Genomic DNA, 14,965 nt, shown 5'->3' with positions numbered 1-14,965 from the left:
CCTTGGAGGTAGATAGGGTGTTCCTCTCTGCAGTCCAACAATGAGCGTGGGGACAACTCTCCAGAGAAATACACTGATTGGCAAAAGGTTGCCTACTGTAATACTTCTGAAATAACAAAGTAGAAAAACGGAGAACAGATCAGAGGTTGCCAGGGGTTGAGGAGAGGATAGGGTGGGAGGGAAGAGAGTGGGCTGGACCAACGCTGTCTTGACTGTGTCAAAGTCAATGCCTGGCCTGGGACTGGTAAGAAGTCAGTGTTGGGGGTGACTGGCTAAGTGTACAGAAGATCTCCCCGTATTAATTATTATAACTGCATGTAAATCATTTCAAAATTAACATTTTATTTTTTTATTGTATGTATGTATGTATTTTTAGAGAGAGAGACAAACAGAAAGGGACAGACAGGAAGGGAAAGCAATGAGAGGCATCAATTCTTTGTTGTGTAACCTTAGTTGTTCATTGATTGATTTCTCATATGTGCCTTGACTGGGCAGCTCCAACTGAGCCAGTGACCCCTTGCTCAAACCAGCGACCTTGGGCTCAACCCAGCAACCATGGGGTCATGTCTATGATCCCAAGCTCAAGCTGGCAACCTCGCATTCAAGCTGGATGAGCCCGTGCTCAAGCCGGCGACCTCAGAGTTTTGAACCTGGGTCCTCCTCTACATCCCACACCAACTCTCTACCCACTGCACTACCGCCTGGTCAGGCACATTTTAATTTTAGAGAAAAGGTAAGTCACTTTATTTCTGGAGGAGAAAGCTTTGGTGCCAACAAAGTGGCAAGATGCCACCCATCCTATCTTCACTCCCAGCTAAAGCCTTGAGGTGAAGTCTCAGCTCCACAAAGGGGGTCCCGGCCGGGTGGCTCAGAGGGACAAAGCACCGACCAAATACACCAAAGTTGCAGGCTCAGTCCCCAGTCAGGGCACATCCAAAAATCAACCAATGAACGCATAAATAAGTGGAACAACAAATCCATCTCTTTTTCTCTCTCCCAAAAACCAATACATACAAAAATGTTTTTAATAAATTATATATAAAGTTTACATCATGTTCCAGATATATTTGTTAATCTTATCTATAAATGCACAGAAGTTATAGTTCAAGTAAAACAGTCCCACAGTCTACAAGGCAGTGGCAGATAAGAGGTTGTTACCTAGTGAGTTCCAGTTCAGCCGCTTGTATCCAGACCTAAACACGCGCACTAATTCCTGAGAGTGGTCGTTGAGAAGGGACGACTCGGCCTCATTCAGCGTCCCGACAAGCGTGTGGTAGTGGTCCAGCATGCCCTGGATCCCCTCCGTGTACCTGCATGCCCCGGGGAAGACATGACTGACGTGAGGCAAGGACAATAGGGCTCGTAAGCAGCTTAGTGACCTGCCTCAGAGACAGGCTACCAAAGACCGGGACCCAGCCTGCGACTCAGATGGGCAGATTTGTAGAAACACAAAACGCTGCCAATCTTATCACTAACTTCCTTTTTAGGAAAATATCGGTCACTTCTCGTTTAAAATGTTATTTACGTGAACATGGAACAGTTCATTATTGCGATTTTTAGATAAATGAATAAATACATATTTTAAACATTTCTTAGTTTTAACTTTGACTGTTAAAATATTGGTAGTTATAAGACCCATAAAAATGAAAGCTTTCGGCAAGAGGGAGTTGGTTCTCAATAATTTTTCAGAGTGTAAGGGAATCCCAAGATCAAAAAGTGTTTACTGCTGAGTTAAGAAGCGCTTTACCTAAGAAATTTGTCCTCCTGGAGAGCAATACTCCGTGCTAACTCGGGGACAGAAAATCCCAGCTGTTCCATGTACTTGGTTTCGTTAATAATCTCCCTGAGAGCAGACGGAAAATTGATAGCAAAAGTCACACCCCTATCGGAGCTCACAGCATCCTCCGAGACAGCCGACATCTGTGGAAGGAACGTTCTGTCAGTGTGGAAGGGCGGTCCGAGAGCAATCAGATCAACATGACCCAGGTCACACGTGGGTCTGGAAACGATCAACGTAGGTCCCCCTGAGGCCGACAGACTGGGGAGCCGGCTGGAACCCTGACGCCAACAGAAATTGTTTGGTGAACAGCTTCTAAAGAATTCCATTTAGCCACTCACCTTTGAAAATCGGGCAACTGCACATAAAAAAAAATCACAATTCTGGTACCCCTCAAAAGCTTAGAAAAGCTGATGACTGTGACAAGCACGGGCCAGTTTCTGATAAGCCCTCCCGGCCTTTGTCACCTATTTTGGTCCCTCCTTCACAATTTCAGAGACTAGAGACCTAAAACCTCCAGGCCCAGGCCTTTCTTCCCTTGCTACTGGAATTCATTTACTGAGTATTTGCTTTGTGCCAGGCCCCAAGGGAAAGATACGGATGAATCGTGGGAAATGGCATTTTCCTGCAGGTTAAAAATGATCAGTGGCCAGCCATTTGCTGTATGGGTCAACTAATACTTTGTGCGTGTACATCATTGGAGTGAAGCCACGTGCGCAGGGAGTCAGGAGAGTTGTCCGATCCCATGACCATGATATTGTGCCATCCCCATCTCCTTTCTTCCTGCTTCTCATCTCCCAGGCAACATCTGCCCTTATTTGCCTTTGATTTGGAAACACCCGTCAATGTCGTGAGAGTCAGGAAAAGGGCGCACGGCATCCTCTCCCATGGCGGCTGCCCTGGGGACAGGGATGCCGGAGACGCACCTTGGTGAGCAGACTCTTCTTCATGAGTGCTGGCAGCTGCTGCTCCGTCGCCTCTCGCCACTGCTCATACTTGCGTTCTTCGTAGTCCCTCATCGTCCTGCCCACCTCCAGATACTTCTGTTTCACCTATCGAAGAAGTCAAGTACTTATTATCATTTGGTTCTTGGAAATAATCTCTCTAAAAAAAAAAAGAAAGAAAGAAAAAGCCTGGCCAGGCGGTGGCGCAGTGGATAGAGTGTTGGACTGGTATGCGGAAGACCCAGGTTCAAGACCCCGAAGTTGCCAGCTTGAGCACGAGCTCATCTGGGTTGAGCAAAAAAAGCTCAGCAGCTCGGACCTAAGGTCCCTGAGCAAGGGGTCACTCAGTCTGCTGAAGGCCCACGGTCAAGGCACATATGAGAAAGCAATCAATGAACAACTAAGGTGTCGCAACAAGAAACTGATGATTGATGCTTCTCATCTCTCTCTGTTCCTGTCTGTCTGTCCCTGTCTATCCCTCTCTCTGACTCTCTCTCTGTCCCTGTAAAAAAAATAAATAAATAAAATTATTTTTCCTAACACATTCTGCAAAAGGAACCAGACAGAATTCACAGGTTTTGAAGGGTTGGCTTGAGACGGTACCGCCCGGAAATCCAGGCTGATGGGCAGAGACCGGAAGGCCTCAGCCTGTGGGCTGCATTTGGTGCAGCCCATGAGCTAAGCACAGCTTTCACACTTTAATTTTCATTTATTGATTTTTTTAGAGAGAGAGGATGAGAGAGAAATCCATTTGTTGTTCCTCTTATTCATGCCGTCATTGGTTGCTTCTTATATGTGCTGTGACAGGGGATCAAACCTGCAACATCAGCATGTTGGGACAATGGTCTAACCAACGGGCAACCCGGCCAGGGTCCACATTTTTTTTTTTTTTTTTTTTTTTTTTTTTTTGTATTTTTCCAAAGCTGGAAACAGGGAGAGACAGTCAGGCAGACTCCCGCATGCGCCCGACCGGGATCCACCTGGCACGCCCACCAGGGGCGACGCTCTGCCCACCAGGGGGCGATGCTCTGCCCCTCCGGGGCGTCACTCTGTCAAGACCAGAGCCACTCTAGCGCCTGGGGCAGAGGCCAAGGAGCCATCCCCAGCGCCCAGGCCATCTCCGCTCCAATGGAGCCTCAGCTGCGGGAGAAGAAGAGAGAGACAGAGAGAAGAAGCAGATGGGCGCTTCTCCTGTGTGCCCTGGCCGGGAATCGAACCCGGGACCCCTGCACGCCAGGCCGACGCTCTACCACTGAACCAACCAGCCAGGGCCAGGGTCCACATTTTTTAAATGATCAGAAGGAAATCAGAAAGGACAACAATGCTTTGTGCTACATGAAAACTATATGAAATCAAAATTCCAACGTTCCTGAAGGACGTTTCATCGGGACACAGCCAGGCCTGCTCACGGTCATGTCATCCGGGGTATTGTCTGCTACAGCGCCAGAGACAAGCAGCTGCAGCAGGGACTCTACGACCCGCAAATGCCTAAAACAGTTACGTTCTGGCTTTTAGAGAAAAGGTTTGTCAATTCCTGCGATATAACTCACAAAAAACCCTGGGTGGGGAGATGACAGCACTATCGGAAAGATGGCGGTTTTCATGCCGCTGAGAGAGGGCGAACATCAAGCCCAGGGAGGAGCCCATGCGCCTGCCACCAGGAAGATGTCGCGGATATTGCGATGCCAAAGAGAAGGGATGCAAAAGGCCATTTTAAATCCTAGCCCTGAATCAGGGACCACAGGAGAGCCCTTCCAAGTGGCAGGTGTGGATTAGGAAGCGGGCTGCCGCTCAATGGGGCAACTCCGTGGAGCCTGGGAGACACAGGAGGGGACGGTCCCAGCAGAGCAGCGAACCTCCAGTCCTCGGTCACTGTCCAGCATCTCCTCCACCTCCTGGAACCTGAGGATGGTGTGCTTAATCCGGAAGAACAGAGAGCGTTCCCAGTAGATGGCCCCCGCTACCGGGGGGTGATTCTTGTACAGCGGTGGGTTGTCAAGGTTCCGAATGAAGATGTTGTTCATGGTGTCAATCTGCAAATCAATCGGGCATATTCTGTGAGCGACAAGCATCACCATTTAGCCAGGAAACATTTAACCGGAGACACCAATCTTTAAAGAGATGAACATTGGAATGTCAAGAAATAGTCTCAAATAGTGTTTTTTACTACCTACTTATTATTTACTACTTGCTCTGATATCTTCCAGTAAATCTTTCTAATGTTAAACATGTGCACGTTCCAAATTTCCTTATAATTACAGGTTGTGTACATTTATTTGACTGACCGATTAGAAATTCTGAAATCTATTCTAGATGTGACCAGTGGCCTGAACTGTGTGTATGCGCCATTGAGATTTTGTCATTGTTTATTATATATTTTTTAATTGTGGTAAAATGTATGTAAAATAAAACTTACCATCTTAACCATTTTTCAGTGCAGGTCAGTGGCATTAAGTGCACTCAGTGATGTGCAGCCATCACCACCACCGTCTCCAGACCATTTCATCTTCCTGTCCTAAAATTCTGTGCCCATGGAACCCAAACTCTCCACTTCCCCTCCCCCTGGCCCCTGACGACCACCATCCTACTTTCTGTCTATAAATCTGACCATTAAAGATCCCTCCTACTGGTGCAATCACACAGTAGGTCTCTTTTTGTGACCAGCTTATTTCACTTAACATGATGTCCTTAAGGTTCATCCATGTTGCATCCTGGGTCAGAATTACCTTCCTCTTTAAGGCTAAATCATAATACTCCATTTCATGCATGGCCTACATTTTGTTTACCCGTCCACCCAGTGGTGGACTCTTGGGTTGTTTCAGCCCCGTGGCTGCTGCGAGTAACGCTGCTGTGACCAGAGATGTACGGCTATGTCTTCAAGACCCTGATTTCAGTGCTTTTGGGCACAGACCAGAGGTAGATTTGTTGGACCGTATATGGTCTACAAAAAAGAAGCATTTCCTCACTCTCATCTGGGTAATCAGGAATGAGGGGAAGACTAGCAACCCCCTCAGGAACAGTCCTGACCCCCAGAACTGTGAATGTGCTGCATCACAGGACAAAGGGGTGTGGAGGCTGCAGACAGAATGAGGGCTGCCACTCAGCGGGCCCGGGATGATCTGAGTGGGTCTGTAACCACAGGATCCTTACAACAGGAAGAGGGCGGCAGCAGAGAGGGTAGGAGTGACCGGTGTGGGACTGGCTGGTGCTGGCTTTGAAGATGGAAGAGTGGGGTCATGAATCTCCAGAAACAAGAAAGAGCAAAGAAATGAATTCTCCCAGAAGGCTCCAGAAGGGAAAACGGCCCTGCCGACACTGGATTTACACCCCGTGAAATGGTGTCCGACTTCTGATCCGCAGAACGAAGAAAAAAATAACAGATGCATGTTGTGTTAACTCACTGGTTTGTGGGAATTTGCTACAGCAGCAGGGGACTAACATGTTAGAAGGTCCCTCCACCCCTTTATTTTGTATCACCTTACGTCAGTCTGATGCTCTCATAGATTCTCATTTTCTGAACAAAACAACAAGCATTTTTTTTTTTTTTTTTGTATTTTTCTGAAGCTGGAAACAGGGAGAGACAGTCAGACAGACTCCCGCATGCGCCCGACCGGGATCCACCCGGCACGCCCACCAGGGACGACGCTCTGCCCCACCAGGGGGCAATGTTCTGCCCCTCCGGGGTGTCGCTCTTCCGAGACCAGAGCCACTCTAGCGCCTGGGGCAGAGGCCAAGGAGCCATCCCCAGCGCCCGGGCCATCTTTGCTCCAATGGAGCCTCGGCTGCGGGAGGGGAAGAGAGAGACAGAGAGGAAGGAGGGGGGGCGGAGAAGCAGATGGGCACCTCTCCTATGTGCCCTGGCCGGGAATTGAACCCGGGTCCCCCACACGCCAGGCCGACGCTCTACCGCTGAGCCAACCGGCCAGGGCCCAACAAGCATTTTTTAAAATCTGATTTTTCCACTAGATACTGAATTCTTTAAAGGCTTATTCATCTCTCTCTATCTCTTTGCCTAACACTGCACTTGCAATATCCAACCACCAGATACAATTTTCTGAATTAACATATAAGCGCATATGTGATCTTTGCACGTTAGCTATGATGACTGGTTATTACTGTGATTGTTGCTATGACTCACTCACGCAGGGCCCGTCGCAATGTGAGTTATATCATATTAAATTCTCGTGAAATTTCTCCACTAAATAAACAAACCCGCTCTGTTTTCATTACTTGTATCTTTTTTTTTTTTTTTTTTTGTAAGAGAGAGACAAACAGGCACACAGACAGAAAGGGAGAGAGATGAAAAGCATCAACTAATAGCTGAGGCACTTTAGTTGTTCACTGATTGCTTTCTCATGTGCCCTGATAGCGAGGCTCCAACTGAGCCAGTGACCTCTTGCTCAAGCCAGCGACCTGCGGCTCAAACCAGCAATCATGGGGTGATGTCTACAATCCCACGCTTAAGCTGATGACTCCATGCTCAAGCCAGATTGAGCCAGCGATCTCGGGGTTTGGAACCTGGGTCCTCAGTGTCCCAGGTCGACACTCTATCCACAGCCGTCACCACCTGGTCAGGCTCATTACCTGTATTATGTGTCACACTTATCTGGGAAAACCACATTTCTCTAAATTTAGGTGGAAAAGACAAATAACAGTGTGATTCAACTGTCCACATTTTGCCAAGTACATTTTTACTACAACAGCAACTATAGGTTTTTCAATTACCTCTTTACAGTACTGTGCAAGGATATCGTTAAATTTCATCATCATTTGTCGATTAATAGCCTCTCGTGAACGAATGTGCTTAAACTTTAAAAGCATGTCAAATGCTGCTTCAGCGGACCGAAGTGTCTTAAAGGATTCATCAATAAAATTTTTGGCTTCTTTCTCAATAACCTGCCAAAATAAACAAACAAACAAAAAGTCAAAGAAACACCCTCCATGCCAGTGGGATTATCCCGCAAAAGCAAGATGGCAAGAAAAAAAATGAGCCTAAAACAAAGCGGGGCCGTGAGGACCACCAGGGTGCTTCCAGGGAGGCCGGGGTCCAGTGCAGAACGGCAGCCCGCCGCTTTGGTTTTCTGCCCGCCCCTCAACCAGTCCAAAATTATGGAAAAGGGATTTCCTAAAGTATTAACTTATAGAGACAAAGAAATGGGAAAGGGCACAACAGCAGAGGAACTTTTGGAAGGAGAGTCACTAGCTTTACAAAAGGCAGAAAACTACCCCTAATGCTGGCAGGAGGGATCCGGTTTGCTCCCCACAGAACGCTCTGGGAGGCAAGCAGTGGCGGCACTGGGAAGGGGAGGGGCAAACGGGTGTCTTCTGCACCCCACACAGCCAGGCACTATGCACCCTCTGGACCCCCACCACACTCCACTCATTAAAACGTGGAAGGTTAATGATAGAAAAATTAAATCCAAATTGACATCAGACTTCTAACAACACTGCCAGAAAGAGATATCTGTGAAGAATGCCTTTACATTTCTGAAGAAAAGTTTATTTCCAATCTTGGATTCTATACCTGCTATTTCAGGATTCACATATACAAGACTCAAAAAATATCTTCCCATGAAACCTTTTTTTAGGAAGTTACTAAACAATGTGCTCCAGTAAAATAAAGAAGTAAACAAGGAAGGAGGGAGATATAAGGTCTAGAACACAAGATCCAGCACAGGTGACAGAAGACAGGAAGTCTGAGGGCAACTCCTTTGCAACAGGTCTGCGGAGCAAACACCTGGACCAGGACAGAAGGACAGCGAGCCCTGGGAGGGGCCACAGGACAACAACTGCACTGCCATGTTTGAGCAAATGGGACCCGTTGATTGGTAGGTGTGTTCCAGAGATGCTAGAGAAACTAATAATGCACAGGCAAATAAGCAGGCAAATGAAAAATAAAGGCAATGATTAACTCCGGGAAAATGAAGGGTTGGATGAGAAAGGTAGCCTGGTTACAGTGGGCTTCTTGGGTCAGCAGGGAATAATATTTGCATAGACATAGTAAGTAAACTCTGACTGTTAAATTAACCAAAAGTTATTATGAAATTATGTTAGACAACAGAAAGGCAAAGTGGAGCAGTAGAAATAATATAGTCAAGTCTGTATCTACTCTGAAAAAAATAACTAAAAGATGTTTACGGTTGATCGAGGTTGATAAAAAAGGAAACAACCACATTATCATGTTCTTTAGGAAATACAGAGATAACAAGAGAATAGTACCGTTGAAAATGACAGCGAGAACGGGGACGGAGAGCGATTAAGCTCGCAGTTGCTTTGTCTTATTATGAGCCTTCTAGTATTACAAGTAGTTTGATGAAAAGTTTGATTTAAGAATTAATACTTAAAATTAAGTAGAAGCTGAGAACAAATGAAAACATTTATTTAACCAAGTAGAACCGTCTAGGGTTGTCCACATAAAGTGATGCTCTGGGGTTAAAAAACACTTACCTAAGACATGAAATGGAGGCAGTAGTTCCCACATGCAGCTGAAAGGGCGATCGTGACGGGACACCCTGGCACGACTGGTGCACTGAAGTCACAGTCTCACCTCCAGCCCCACTGTGGCAGGAGGCACCACCCCCACATCCCAGGCCAGAACCTCCTATATTGTCTCCCCACACCACCCCAGCCTGAACTGACCCCTGCTGTGGCCAGAAAAACCCTCCTCAAGTATAATTCCTATCACATCACTCCCTTGGTCAACAACCTTCAATGGCTCCCTACCTCTTCCTAAATCGAGTCCCATTCCTCAGCCTGGCCCTCCTATGTCCTCTCCAATCCTACACCCAGCCCACCTCTGTGGAGATGCTGCCTTGTTCAATTTAAATGTATTCAGTCCCGGGAGAAGGGGTCGAGTCAAAGAAGATTGAGAAATGTTCACTTTTACCTTATTGCCTTACACTTTTCTGTATTGTTTCTGTTTGTTTGTTTGTTTGTTTGTTTTCACCAAAAATCAGGTATTAATCTTTGAGATTTAGAAAAAATTTACTTGGCTCTGATCAGTTGGCTCAGTGGTAGAGCATTGTTCCAGCGTGTGGAAGTCTCAGGTTTGATTTCCAGTCAGGGCACACAGGAGAAGCGCCCAGCTGCTTCTCCACCCTTCTCCTCCCCTTCTCTCTCCCTTCTAACTCTCTCTTTCCTTCCTGCAGACATGGCTTGAATGGTTTGAGCAAGTTTGCCCCAGACTCTGAGGATGGCTCCATGGCCTCTGCCTCAGGCACTAAAATAGCTTGGTTCCAAGCAACGGAGCAACGCCCCAGATGGGCAGAGTATCACCCCTCAAGGGGGTTTGCCAGGTAGATCCCAGGTGGGGTGCATGCAGGAGTCTGTCTCTCTGCCTCCCTGCTTCTCACATAAAGAAAGTTTTAAAAAATAATAATAAGTAAATAAATAAATAGTAATAATTAAAAAAACCTCTAAGCATAACCAAATAACCCCACAAGTTTAACAAGGGGATACACGGTATCCACATCCAAGGCCAGATCAACGAAGGTGTTACTTGCCAGGACTTCAATCTTGAAGTCATCCATCACGTATTTCCAGTACTGCGAGGACTTGATGCTGAAGGGGTCAAAGGTCAGGTTTTCCATAGGGGTGACCAGGCTGTCCACCCTGCACAGGACGTCGTCGATGCGCTTGGGGTCCCCCGTCACTGCCTTTAGTTCTGGACCAAATATGTTATAGAATTCCTCTATCACCTGTCCAATCAAACAAAGCACAAGGTCACCCCTCGGTTTTGTATTAAATGTTCTCACCATAAGTGGATTGCACACCTAGATTTGTCTGAGGACAAGAATCCTGTCACATAAGCGACCTTCTCGCAGTCTAAGCCCTTTAGTACCATGCCCCCCCGCAAGCAGGATAGGATCCAGGCACCCTGACATGGCTTACAAAGTCTGCCCACTCAGGCCCTTCCCTGCCTATTCCCTCTCTTCCCAGACTCCTCTCCCTGTCGCCTGCAGCCACTCGGTCATCTTTCAGTTCCACGTTCCTTCCTGCCCCAGGACCCTTGCACTTGCAGTTCAAAGTACCTAGCTAGCAGTACTCATTAAGTATCACTTTACCATATTTGACGCTTTAGAACAGGCCAGACCCAGTACACCCTCACAGAGACCCCTTGACTGTTCTCACGGGACTCACCTCAGCTGTAGCTGTGTGTCTGTGTGACTGTCATGTCTCTCACACTTCTCTTCTACTAGGTTGTAAGCTCCACGAGGCCACAGACCAGGTGCGTGTTTGCTAGGGCCGGCGTGCTACCCGGCAGGTGCACGGGCCCAGAAAGGCTGGGTTTAACTGCTCTAACCATCTTGAAATTCTTGATATTTTTATCTTTGAACTTGCGTTTTGTAAATGAAGTCTGAGGGGAGGATGCCGTGCACACATGCAGAGGAGCTGAGCAGAATCTGCGTGTTTACTGCTCCCACACCTCTCATGCTGCTTAAGCCACAGAACAGGACCTGCGTCATGTCGGTGACACACACGTGACTCAGATGCTCTTATATTCGCATTTTAACCCAACGCTACAATATAATGAATGGTAGATTCATGCTAATAATATAAACATTTCTCTACTTTCTTGACTTTGCCACAGTCATGACAATCACACAAACAAACAAAAAAAAGCTGTACTGAGTGAGGAACGTCAGAAGAAAAGAAACACATCGTACTTTAATACTTTTAACAGCATTTCTCCTGCCCTGTGCACAGGGGCCTTGCAGGGACACAGTCGGCCCAGTTTCTGCTCCTCACCGCATCGCCAGCAGTCAGCTCAGTGCCCGGCACCCTGTGTGTTCTCGGGAAACGTGTCGACTTAAATGAGTGCCTGGACCCTCGTGAGACCAATCGGCCACTTAGCCCTTGAACATTCTTTCAAAAGAGAGTGGTCAGAGCGACGGGAGGCCTGGCCGGTGGGCGGCTGCTGAAGAGAGGGACAATGAGGAACGGCTGATGGAGAACAGGAGAGAAGGTCTGATGCAGCCGCTGAGGAATTTCAACATTTAGTGAAAAGACAGAGCGGGAGGGTTTTGCAAAGGATACCAAGGAAGAGTGGCCGGAGGCTAAAGGGGAACCAGAAGGGGGAGAGAGGGATGTCACCAAAGATACAGAGAAGTCACCACAGTCTTGTGTGCTCTGGATGTTCCGGCGCATTCTGTGCGCCATCTGTCTCTTGGCTGCTCTGTGACATGGGAAGGCCCACTGTCAGGGCCACTGCTAGGAGAATGGACTCAGTGTGCTTGGACATCAGCCAGCGCGCCCTCTGACTGTTCTCCAATTTGTCATTTGCTGAGAATCCCCGAGGAATAATTCTATTTTATCTTTTTAATTCAAAGAGGAAAACATGGTTTTGGGTAACTGTGTTGTGCTGTATTTCAGTTATCTGCAGCTGTCATCCACTGCGTCCTCCAGCTGCGGTCCTGAATGGCACAGGCCCGGGTCAATGCTTTCAAGAGAGAATGACCTTGGCACCTACACTGACCAACGCTGGGTTCCTATGCCCTACAGGAGTCACTCAACACTTCTTCCAGAACTCCTGCCCTTGGGCACGATCTGCTGGGTTTCTTATTCGGCTTGGCCAAGAATCTTGCCAAAGCTTGAGTCTAGGCCATGAGTTCTACATAAATTCTTGGAAAGAAGGAATTTCCAAGCCTTGTGTGTTGGGCATAGTATGATCCAAAAAAAATACAACATCAGCCCTGGCCAGTTGGTTCAGTGGTAGAGCGTCAACCCGGCATGTGGAAGTCCAGGGTTCGATTCCTGGTCAGGGCACACAGGAGAAGCTCCTATCTGCTTCTCCACCCTTCCCCCTCTACTTTCTCTCTCTTCCCCTCCCGCAGCTAAGGCTCCATTGGAGCAAAGTTGGCCCTGGTGCTAAGGACAGCTCCATGGCCTCCACCTTAGAAGCTAGAATGGCTCTGATTGCAATGGCGCAATGTCCCAGATGGGCAGCGCATCGCCCCCTGGTGGGCATGCCAGGTGGATCCTGGTCGGGCACATGTGGGAATCTGTCTCTGCCTCCCCCCTTCTAAATTTGAAAAAATACAAAAAAAAAAAAAAATACAACAAGGACTTCATTTCTGAAGGCACAGGACTTTAGAAGGAGCTTGACCACAGGGAGGGGAGAGAGGGGGCCGAGTGGACTCTGAAACGTCGGCCGTGTGCTCTGGAGCAGGGGAGGCAGGGAGAAGCAGGATGCCCTCACCACGATCACGAGTGTGTGCCCTTTGCCCTTCACCAGGACCTGCAGGCTAGTCTCCCTCTGCTCCCCCGTGACCTTGCAACAAGATGCCTCATCCGTTGTGAGTTTACAGGCAAAGCAATCTCCCCAATAAATGGGTATAAATGTTTAAAAAAAAAAAAAAAAAAGGCCAAGGCCCTGGCCGGTTGGCTCAGTGGTAGAGCGTCGGCCTGGCGTGCAGGAGTCCTGGGTTCGATTCACGGCCAGGGCACACAGGAGAAGCGCCCATCTGCTTCTCCACCCCTCCCCCTCTCCTTCCTCTCTGTCTCTATCTTCCCCTCCCACAGCCAAGGCTCCACTGGAGCAAAGTTTGCCCAGGTGCTAAGGATGGCTCTGTGGCCTCTGCCTCAGGCACTAGAATGGCTCTGATTGCAGCAGAGCGAAGCCCCAAGATGGGCAGAGCATCACCCCCTGGTGAGCATGCCAGGTGGATCCCGGTTGGGCGGGCAACTCTAAACACCTTCACGCACATTAAAGAAAACGCGCTCCAGCCTGACCAGGCGATGGCGCAGTGGATAGAGCATCAGACTGGGATGCGAAAGACCCAAGTTCGAGACCCCAAGATCGCCAGCTTGAGCGCGGGCTCATCTGGTTTGAGCAAAAGCTCATCAGCTTGAGCCCAAGGTCACTGGCTTGAGCAAGGGGTTACTCGGTCTGCTGAAGGCCCATGGTCAAGGCACATATGAGAAAGCAATCAATGAACAACTAAGGTGTTGCAACGCACAACGAAAAACTATTGATGCTTCTCATCTCTCCATTCCTGTCTGTCTGTCCCTGTCTATCCCTCTCTCTGACTCTTTCTCTCTGTCTCTTAAAAACAAAAACAAAAACAAAAAACAAAACAAAGAAAACGCGCTCCAGCTGCCCTACCTGCAAGACACTGTACAGGTCCTGGCAGATGCTGGCCATGTAATCTGTCCTCTCAAACAGCCGTTTCCGGTCAAACTCCCACCGGGCTTCTCTCCCCGAAGCTTCGATCTTGGCCCTGGTGTCAAAATAGGCCTTTTTCCATGTGTTGAGGGTGTTCCTGGCCTCCAAGGTTTTGTGCTGTGCACTCGCTCGGTTCTCTCTGCGATCAGAGAGATGCAGTGATAGGAAGGAAGACAGAGCAGCTACGAGTCTGAGCCCAAGTCCCCAGGGGAGCAGGTTTCTAACTGAGGAGCAGAGCCTCCCTGACTTCACAGCCTCTTTGCAGAGACTCACTGGGCGAGGGGACGCTCTGCCACAATGAGTAAAGGTGTGCCAGGAACTCCCCGCTGCGACCCAGGCGACCTCGCCGGTGGCTGCCCCTGCACAAGGCTGTGGCCTGCCCGCCCGATTAAGCTTTCTGCCTGAGCTGGAAGGGCCACAGGTGGCGGGGGGTCCCAGGCCACAAGTCAACAGTAGGGGCTGTAACATGGAGCAAAATGATACCAAGGTTTTGTACCTATGTCACCTCTACAGATTTCTTTCTTTTTTAAAAAAGAAAGTGGAAAAAAAGCCTGACCAGTGATGGTGCAGTGGATAGAGCAGTGGCCTAGAACACGGAGGGCCCAGGTTTGAAACTCCAAGGTCGCTGGCTTGAGCAAGGGGTCACTGGCCTGGCTGGAGCCCCCCCAACCCCGCCAAGGCATGTATGAGAAAGCAATCAATGAACAACTCAAGTGCCGCAACTACAAGTTGATGCTTCTCATCTCTCTCCCTCCCTGTCTCTTTCCCTCTCCTTCTCTCTCTCTCTCTCTCAAAATCAATTTTAAGAAAAGTGAAAAATGATCTGTGTCTCCTTCAACATTTGATCCTCAGAGACTGTTCCATCTGGGGTCAAAACTGAGGATTTTCTGACCCTGTGCCTCTGTCTCTCCAAGGACAGCTGAGGAAGACGGTCCTAGTAAAACAGGGCGACCTACATATCCACACAACAGCCTACAAATGAGCCATGAGAAGGAGGAGGAGTGAGCACGGAGGCTTGCTGCAGCCTGGTCAGCCTGGCAACGTGGTGCCGAGACACCACACGCTCCTAAGGACGCACGG

The 14,965-nt window shown here is 48.5% G+C and overlaps 1 protein-coding gene across 1 annotated transcript in view; it reads right to left on the bottom strand.

Annotated features, from left to right (window-relative positions):
• The window catches only part of DNAH10 (dynein axonemal heavy chain 10), a 120,309-nt gene that overhangs the window by 77,054 nt on the left and 28,290 nt on the right, over positions 1-14,965 (bottom strand). The window contains exons 10-16 of the mRNA XM_066371137.1: positions 13,826-14,024; positions 10,224-10,418; positions 7,447-7,617; positions 4,578-4,754; positions 2,704-2,829; positions 1,748-1,920; positions 1,159-1,310 (exon numbers count right to left, since the gene is read on the bottom strand). Coding sequence (XP_066227234.1) covers positions 1,159-1,310; positions 1,748-1,920; positions 2,704-2,829; positions 4,578-4,754; positions 7,447-7,617; positions 10,224-10,418; positions 13,826-14,024 — 1,193 coding nt within the window. The remainder of the gene's footprint in view (positions 1-1,158; positions 1,311-1,747; positions 1,921-2,703; positions 2,830-4,577; positions 4,755-7,446; positions 7,618-10,223; positions 10,419-13,825; positions 14,025-14,965) is intronic.

The sequence above is a fragment of the Saccopteryx leptura genome, chromosome 2 (genome assembly GCF_036850995.1).
Source record: "Saccopteryx leptura isolate mSacLep1 chromosome 2, mSacLep1_pri_phased_curated, whole genome shotgun sequence".
NCBI classification, from domain to species: domain Eukaryota; kingdom Metazoa; phylum Chordata; class Mammalia; order Chiroptera; family Emballonuridae; genus Saccopteryx; species Saccopteryx leptura.
Note: the sequence above shows the minus strand (reverse complement) of the source record. Positions and strands in the feature narration are given on the sequence as shown.